At 38.5% G+C, this 9411-nt stretch overlaps 1 protein-coding gene across 1 annotated transcript; it reads right to left on the bottom strand.

Moving 5' to 3' along the window:
* Nucleotides 1-4869: 4869 nt before the first annotated feature.
* Nucleotides 4870-9167, bottom strand: LOC113023205 (uncharacterized). Its single transcript, XM_026169230.2, has 7 exons — nt 9079-9167; nt 8770-8898; nt 8036-8134; nt 7138-7932; nt 6909-7051; nt 5673-5782; nt 4870-5569 (listed from the first exon to the last, which is right to left on the bottom strand). The coding sequence occupies exons 2-7, from the start codon at nt 8864-8866 to the stop codon at nt 5431-5433; spliced, it is 1383 nt and encodes a 460-aa protein (XP_026025015.2). The 5' UTR covers nt 8867-8898; nt 9079-9167; the 3' UTR covers nt 4870-5430.
* Between the last annotated feature and the right edge of the window lie 244 nt (nt 9168-9411).

Raw genomic sequence — 9411 nt, 5'->3', positions numbered from 1 at the left:
GGAAGCTGAGGGCTGCATCGTCACTGATTTGTAGAATCACCTAATGTGAGTAACAGGTTATAGTGAGAATGACGTCATATAACAGTTTTTTGTTGAAAGCAGAAAAAACTAGAGACCAGAAGGAGTCAGAGCTAAAAACTCCTCCCGTTATATTTTCTCATTGAATGCAGAGAGGAGCTTTTTATTGAGATATTTTAATCTACAGCACAGCATGCCGCTCTCTCTCTCTCCTGATATGAGTGAATGAAGCTCACCCACCAATCTCTGTTTCTTTCATCTATGTGACAGTCATTCAATCATTCGAATACTATATTTACATATTATTTATATATCTATATATGATATTCATTTAATTACACTTTTGATTTCAGCGTTTAAATAATTGGATAGTAATAATATAATATCTTATAATGTATTATCATATATAATAATTGGATATTATTCTTCATAATCCACAGTGAAAATAATAATGAGAGCGAGGGCATTCTTTTCTTTTGCACATGCATATGTAATGAATAGATATAGTAGTATCGAAAACATTCATTCAGTAGTTACCCATCCAAATCACTCTCGCTGATAAAAAAATAAATAAATAAATGTGAATCATTGCACCTGGCAATAACTAGAAGCAGCAGATACGCCACCTGCTGAAACTGCAGGAGTCACAACAAAACCTTGTTTAATCATGGTCACGTGACCTGGGTGTTTTGAACAGCGCTGTAGAGCAGCGTTTCGAAACATCGAAACTTCGTTGGAGTACCCAGAGAGAACCCACACAAACACAGGGGGAAAATGCAAAGTCCACAGAGACAGAAAGACCCCGGCCTGATGGTGGAATTGAACTCAGAACAATCTTGCTGTGAGGCAATAGTGCTAACCAAGTGCTTTGCGCCTTTTTTATTTAATTAATGTAAATGGTAAAATGGTAAATGGCCTGTATTTGTATAGCGCTTTTCTTTAATGTACGCATATTTAAACATCAATTTTATTATCTGAGACCACTAATGAATATACTTCCATCCATCCATCCATCCATCTTCATCCGCTTTATCCGGAGCCGGGTCGCGGGGGCAGCAGCCTAAGCAAAGAGGCCCAGACCTCCCTCTCCCCAGCCACCTCCTCCAGCTTATCCGGGGGAATACCAAGGCGTTCCCAGGCCAGCCGAGAGATATAATCTCTCCAGCGTGTCCTGGGTCTGCCCCGGGGCCTCCTCCCGGTGGGACATGCCTGGAACACCTCACCCAGGAGGCGCCCAGGGGGCATCCTTGTCAGATGCCCGAACCACCTCAGCTGGCTCCTTTCGATGTGGAGCAGCAGCTGCTCTACTCTGAGCCCCTCCCGGATGGCCGAACTTCTCACCCTATCTCTAAGGGAGAGGCCAGCCACCCTTCGGAGGAAGCTCATTTCTGCCGCTTGTATCCGCGATCTTGTTCTTTCGGTCACTACCCACAGCTCGTGGCCATAGGTGAGGGTAGGGACGTAGATCGACCGGTAAATTGAGAGCTTCGCTTTTACACTCAGCTCCCTCTTCACCACGACGGACCGGTGCAGCGTCCGCATTACTGCAGCTGCAGCCCCAATCCGTCTGTCGTTCGCGAGTGATGAATATACTTGTGTTATGCAATATGTGTGAAGCACTTAATCACAATTAATAGTACACTCTTAACAATTTTAGTGAAAAGTTTCATTTCTCAAAACTTGTATATGAATTTATGAATGTCTCATTCTCTGTTGTCCCATTTTGTCCCCTATTTAATAACAGCACTGCAGATGTAAGGACTCTGTTTTTTGTAGAACCTGATAACGTATGCTATCCCATCATGACTGAAATCACCAGAAGCTTGTGTGATGGCAGCTATGTTATTCCTTAGTTGTGTGAACATTCTGCTTAGCCTCCCATCATGTCCTTTTAAAAGGGTAGGAAACACTGGGATTAAATTAAATCATGACCATCCACTAACGATGAACTTATAATCAGTCCCACACATGTTCATATGCATAAGACTGATAATAACTGATAAAGACTATTCACAGGGGTGTTGACATTCAAAACAGGTGGTCTGGGGTTTGAGCTATTATTCCAGCTCTTAAATGGTAAACGGCCTGTATTTGTATAGCACTTTACTTGGTCCCTAAGGACCCCAAAGCACTTTACACATTCAGTCATCCACGCATTCACACACACACTGGTGATGGCAAGCTACATTGTATCCACAGCCACCCTGGGGCGCACTGACAGAGGCGAGGCTGACGGACACTGGCGCCACCGGGCCCTCTGACCATCACCAACAGGTGAAGTGTCTCGCCCAGGGACACAACGACCGAGACTGTCGGAGCCGGGGCTCGAACCGGCAACCTTCAACAAGACGAACTGCCAACTCTTGAGCCACGATCACCCTATCGCTCTTATTCCCTATTAAAAACCTTACATTTTGTTTGAATTTTCCTGCCTCCTGCATTATGGGTCCATTAATGCACACTCCACAGAGCTATATTGTGACTGATGTTGCTTTTAGCTCAGTAAGCAAAGCATGATGTGTTGCTCTTCTGAATGCGTGGTCACTTTTGGTCAGTCTGACTGTGCTTTATGTGCACCCTAATTCAGTTTCCACAGATTGTTTAGAGGTCCATGTGCAGCCTTGTTAGTAACCTTTAGCATAGCCATGACTTGACACTGTGAAAGAGCCTCTTGTCTTTGTATAGCATTTTGAGTTTGACACTTTAACTCAGTGTCAGTGTTTCCCACTGTCCCAGTGTTTCATAGTAATCAGTGTTCTGGAAACTTGAAGGGCAGATGTATTTGTAATAGCTGGCTGCAAGATCTTTTATTTGGACAAGCTTCAGATATTATGATCAAATCTACCTGAGTATCACCTGAGTTTTACTAAAGGAACAGAAGTCAAGTAAATCAAACCTATAGTTTGCTGGATGTGAAACACTGCATATCTCCTTTATTCTACATTTGAAAATGTGTCTAAATCCTCAAACTGTTTGATTATTTCCAGGTTTATATACAAACATGACAGGTACTTACACTTAAAAGATATTGCAATGAGGCTTTCCGGGTGTATTACAGAGGTTATAACCCAGAATACCAATGATATTATGTGTTTGATATTGTAAACAAGTGCAGTAAATGAATGTGAGGTGGAGACTTTGTTTTGGAGCTCTGGGAGGGTTGGTGTCAGTCTACACAGAGCTGCTCCCACACAGCAGCATGGCCAAACTAAGAACTCACCACCTACTTGTACGAGTAGGTGGAGAAGTAGAGATAGACAGACAGATGGATGAAACAGACACACATAGAGAGACTGTGTGTGTCTCTCACACTTTCACTGTGCATAACAGAAAATCCTAATGGGGTCCTTCAAACCCATGTTGGACAAGCATCCGGACCAACATGGGATATGTCAAGAGAACACTTTTTAGGAAAATAACAACCAAAGAAGTCATGCACATGTCACAATTTTATATAAATTTACATTGTTAAAATTATAACTACACTCTCCAATTTTTTGGTATTTTAACAAATGTCTATAGCACGACATGTATAGATAGATATGCTGTTACACAGACAGCCTGCCTGTCAACCCCAGAATAATTGTCAGAAATTTAGTCACAGAACAGATGGAGCTCAACTGTTGAGGAGCACAGCCACATGTAGGATGTAAAAACACCTGTGAATAAATGCCAACTAACAAGATAGTGGGAAAAGCAACAGTTATGTTGGTGAGGCTGTGTAAGTGTGAGTTTAAGTGTGATTGTTGGGGTTTTCTCCAGGATATTGTTGGGTATTTACCTTGCAGTGTAATGTCCTTTGAGGCAACTGTCGTTGTGATTTGGCCTAAATTGAACTGAACATTTACAGAGACTGTAACTGAACTCAGCTGTAAAACTAGCAGATTCAAAATACACCAAATCAAAGCAGCAGGTTGAGAATTTATTTGGTCAAACTTTAAAATGCTCCTTTAAGAGTTCCAGAAAACTAGGTGTGTAGCACTCTGTGACAAGTAAACTTATCCTGATAAAGATAAGCAGAAGTGAACGGATAGGTGGATAAACCATTAAATCACTTTTAAAAAGTAAAGAGTAAAGATAAGCTATATCTACACTATATAGAACCTGAGAGCAAACTCCTGCCTGGAGTAGCCTGGAGAGAAATGAGTAGGATCTCTTGTGTGGGACTGCAAGGCCAAATGGTAGAAGAAATTCAGGCAGAAATGTAACAGACCCATCCTCTTGTAACAACATTTTATTTCTTAGTGATGTAGAAGCGTATCCTCTGATGGGCTCAAAGAACAAAAACTTTGTGGAGCACATGTATTAGCATTCACTAGTGCCAGAAAGGACTGTTGACATGGGAAAAAAAGAGGGAGAAGGTACTTGAACCAACATGGGCTAATATGGTTGCAAAATTCTACTAAAAGTTTTCAGAATGAAAAATATAATGCAGACAAAGCTGATGGGAATGTGTTGGTTGTACCTCCCTCTAGTGGACTGTTATTGTTAAACACTGAAATAGTCTGAGCTGTCACACCACTGCTTCCCTTTTTTCCCTACTTTAACACATTCATTCCTGAAACTGACTGTTATCCTACCCTAATGTTTATAGCTTTGATTCTGTCAATTCCACTACATTGGTGAAACAGGAAACCACTGTGAGCACAGAGGTTTCAGCACATGTCACCCTTGACTATACTCTTGCTTAAACACAGTGTAACATATGAAACAGGCAGTTGTATGTAAAAACACATGTCAAAAACTACAAGGTCATAACAAGTCTTTGAATATAATTTCTGTAAAAAGTAGTGCAGGCTGTGTTATTTAATTTGCTTGGATTAATATCTAAATGAAAGAGCAAGATAAAAATTTTATTTCTTTTATTTTATTGTAATAATGAGAGTGAAGAACTGAATGGTGGTTAATTAATATATCCATAATTACACAGCATTTAATTTGGTACCATTTTCCTAGTTACAAAAAATCACTGATAAGCAAGTACAGCATAATTAAGTGATAATAACATAACTGATTATAACAGTACAAGGCTTTGTAAAGGCTTTCGTTAATCATTGTACTAAATGGTCATGATAGTAAATTAATTTCATGCAAACTGGCATATGGGTAAGTTACATGTGTCAAATTAATTGTACCTTCAAAAATATCTGTTGGCAAGTGACAGATACTGTGTCACCATCAGAGTCAGGAATAAGATGATAAACAGTATACGCAGATATTTTTGGAGTTACTTTTGGGTCACTCATTCAACAAGCTACATCAATCTGTATTTGCTCCAGCAAATAACATTTGGATAAATTGGTGAGTTGTAAAACATACTATTATAATCCTTAATGTGTTTCTATGCTTACATTACATGATGTTCATTGGTAACAGACAGTATCACCTAACGCATTCCAAAGTTCTGGAAAACTACATCTCACAGATCCAGTTTTGTTCAATATTACAGTTCTCATCATTCCAATCACCGACGCCTGATGCGCGGTGCCAAAACTCCACACAGTCTTGGTTTCTCCCATCATAGCTGTTGGGCTGGCCTTTACCCCAAAACCTACAAGAGATGGGAAATATCAAAGTCAGAATAAAAATGTCCTTGGATAAGCAGAACTTTACAAAAAAAACAAAAAACAAAAGATATATATTAAATTTCCTACGTTAAGGTCACTGGAGTTCCATCCACCCATTTCCACTGCCCCTCTACTCCTTCATCAGTCAGTCCGATCCAGACTTCTTTGTCACTGCTATACAAGCCATTGATGAAGGTCTATTAAGAACGAGACATGCAAGTTACAGAAAATGTTTGTCATACAAAAGGATCAATTTAATTCAATTTTATTTATACAGCACCAAATCAAAACAAACAAGGTGCTTTATATTGTAAGGTATACCCTACAATAATACATACAGAGAAAAACCAAACAATCATATGACCCCCTATGACCCAGCACCCCGGCAACATTGGGAAGGAAAAGCTCCCTTTTAACAGGGAGGGGCAGCTTTCTGCCATGACCGGTTGGGGTGAGGGAAGGAAGATGGGATAAAAGACATGCCGTTGAAGAGAGCCAGACATTAATAACAAGTATGATTCAGTGCAGAGAGGTATATTAACACATAGTGAGTGAGAAAGGTAACTGAAGATTATCTGTATTTGTTTCTAATTTATCTATATTTGTCTCCCTATTGTTTTCTCTTGTTCTTAACCGATTGTGAAGCACTTTGGTCAACTCTGTTGTTTTTAAATCTGCTATACAAATGCATTTTGAATTGAACTGAATTGAAGAAGAAATACTCAATGCATAATGGGAATCCCCCAGCAGCCTACACCTATTGCAGCATAGGGAGGATTCAGGGTCACCTGATCCAGCACTAACTATATGCTTTAGCAAAAAGGAAAGTTTTAAGGCTAATCTTAAAAGTAGAGATAGTGTCTGTCTCCTGAATCAAAACTGGAAGCTGGTTCCATAAATGGGAAGATTGCAGATCAGACAGCACCAATCAGTAGTTTTATACGAAGAATGGATAATAACATCTTCAAAGTTAGTGACCTGTTGGTAATACATAGGAGAGAAAAAACTAATAAGCATTGGTGATGAAAGAGTGAGCTAGTAGACTTTGAATATTGTTATAATATCTGTATTAGCAAAGCTTTCTGTTTTTTAAGGTAACATTTTTACGAGTATGTCATTTATGTCATTATGATTATGTTATTGTGTTAGTTTTATGAAAATAAAAAAATGACTTAATAAAAAAACTTTCAGGAGTTGAAATTCATAGCATGCATTGTCAGTTGATGTACTGGTGAAAATGGGGAGGAAAAAAATGAGTTCAACTTTAAGAAAAGAAAATTACCTCAAATACTATATATGGAGAGAAGACAAATGTAAACAAACCATTTCTTCTTTGCTTTTTATTATTGCCAGGTCTGCTCCTCTGTTCTGGCAGTCAGTTCTGCTCCTTTCCCACGTTTTTTTGCTAACTGATGTGAAGTAGCAGCTGTACTCAAACTTCTTCCAGCCAGTGGGGCATTTCTTCTCTGTAATTTACATTTTTTGTTGATCAATAACCAAACACTGGAGCAAAAGTAAAGAGATGTTTGATAGCTGTTTTCTTTTTGCTTACCTTGCATTGTTGCATTCAGTCTGTTAATTTCCTCCAACAGCTTTACTCTCTCAGCAGTCAGGTTTTCATTATTCACCTTCAGCAGGTCTCTTTCTGATGTTACATTCTGAAAATTGCTTTGAAGAGCGTTTTTTTCCTTAACCAATGAGTCATAATTAGCCCGCAGGACATTTTCTGCTTTTTTGATTACATTGTAGGTAGACTGAAGATGCTCAAGTTGTACAGTCAGATTTTGGTGACCTTTTGCTAACTTGTCCTTCTCAGTTGTAGAGAAGTTGTAGTTATCTTGCAGATTTTCCACTGTCTTAATCAAGTCGTTGTAACGATTCAGCAGCTGCTCTCTTGATCCGGTTACATTGTTGAATTTGTTCTGTAAGTTGTTCCTCTCTTTGGTCACAGAGTTAAAACTGGTCTGCAAGTCATTTCTTTGCTTGAGGACTGAATCATATTGTTTTTGTAGCAAGTCTTTGCCTGTAGTCAAGGCATCATTGTTCAACTGCAGCTGGTTTTTAAGAGTTTCTAGCTTTTCAAAATTTTGGTTCAAAGCAGCGTTACTGTCCTTTAACTGGGCTTGGCTTTGTGTAAGCTGCTGTTTTTCCTCCATCAGTAAATTGTAATTGGTCTGCAACCGTTCTCTGCTTGTAGATAAGGAGTTGTAATTTTCCTGTAAGCGATCATAGCGTATCATCGTATCCTGTTTCTCTTTTTGCACAGCTTTTATGTTTTGCTGCAGGTCCTGATTCTGCATAGTCATGGCTTTTGAGCTATTCTGATAGTCTCGTTCCACATTTTGATCTGTTGGAGAGGAGTCATGACAGAGGTGAGGACAATCAATTTATTTCACCTTGATATAAGGAAATGTTAATACTTAACAGACAGAACAAAAAGGTAGACTCACAGTGGATGCTTTGACCTATGACACCAGCCAAAAGGAGTAAACACAGCAACCCCAGGCACACTGTGGCAAGCTTGAAAGGACTGGTTCTTACTATATAAACTGAATGACGGATGGCAAAGGAGAAGGAGAAACTATAAGTTGGTGAAGCATGTTAAGGAAGTTGTGGTTTTAGAGGGTGGTATTGCAAAATTACACTTTAAAAAACATTCATCTTGCATAAACATGGTTAATTCCTCTTTCAAAATGTACCTAATTCAAATATTTTTAATAAAGCAACTTCAACCATATGTGCTTTATACAATGACTGTTAATGGAATAAATAATATTATGTTCGCTGCAGCCTCAAAAGTGTTCTGTTTGACTTTAAATACAATATATTCACATGAATGCTGTTATTTTGATAAAAGGACATATTTAAGTTAAATATTCATCTAGGTGCATTTTGGTTCCACCAGTTCCTTGTGCAAATAATAAAGAGATGAGACTGCATGGTGATGTTGTGCAGGTACTAGCCAAATGGTTGATTTTTCTATAAAACTACTGCTTAGCACTATCGTTACCAAAAAAAAGCACACCTTCAGCCACAGGAAGGTTACCATTTCCCAATTGCTCCATGTAGATTAAAATTTTCCATCGGAGCCAAGCATAAAAGTTGAGAGCAGAGCAATGTTATGTATTTGTGATTTCCTTTAAAAAAAAAAAAAGACAGGAAATTTAAAATCAAGGTTCATTACCTGTAGAGTGAAATTTGCTGCCTTCTTCAAAAAACTGCTTGTAGGCAATTTTAGTGTCATCAATGCCATGTGTGGATGCATGGTACTCGACACTCATCCTTGCATCTGCCTTAAAAGCTGGAGTCCAATCTGTGAAATCAAAAATGTTTTATGTGAAATAGTTTTCACTATAATAAATCCCCTCCCTTTCAAACTATTTACACTGAGGTGTTGATTGCTTTTAAAATAATATAAGGTTAATGATAGATAATCAAATATATATATGCCTAAACTTTAATGAATGCAAAATATAATTGAAATAATCCTTACCTCCCCTTGCAGATCAAACAAAACAAAATCAATGGACGAGCTGGAAATAGAATGATGAGCTTTTTCAGTTTGAAGAGTTTAAAATCTAATCTACTTCCTTTTTTTTTTTTGCTTATAGGGCAAACTTTGGGGGTATTTTAGGAGGTGGAGCAAGAGCATACCTCTTTCCTGAGTGAGTCAGCTAGAAATGATGGGAAATCAAAAGATAATCTAAACATATGTGATGAATTTTAACAGTGCATTGCACAGAACACAAGGCAATTATGATAAACTTAATATTATAGTGTTTCTGATTTAATACCCACCAATAAACTCTCCAAATATTTTCCACCA

This window comes from Astatotilapia calliptera, chromosome 6 (genome assembly GCF_964374335.1).
Source record: "Astatotilapia calliptera chromosome 6, fAstCal68.1, whole genome shotgun sequence".
Lineage (NCBI taxonomy): Eukaryota > Metazoa > Chordata > Actinopteri > Cichliformes > Cichlidae > Astatotilapia > Astatotilapia calliptera.
The sequence above is the reverse complement of the archived record's forward strand: the minus strand, read 5'-3'. Positions and strand labels throughout refer to the sequence as shown.

Bases quoted from the DNA above. Each gene is read 5' to 3' on its own strand.
- LOC113023205 (XM_026169230.2), bottom strand. From the start codon at position 8,866: ATGAGTGTCGAGTACCATGCATCCACACATGGCATTGATGACACTAAA. The intron at 7,052-7,137 runs GTAAGCAAAAAG...TGTAAATTACAG, and splicing joins ACTGAATGCAACAATGCAAG to AGAAGAAATGCCCCACTGGC. The intron at 5,570-5,672 runs GTAGGAAATTTA...CATCTCTTGTAG, and splicing joins GGAACTCCAGTGACCTTAAC to GTTTTGGGGTAAAGGCCAGC.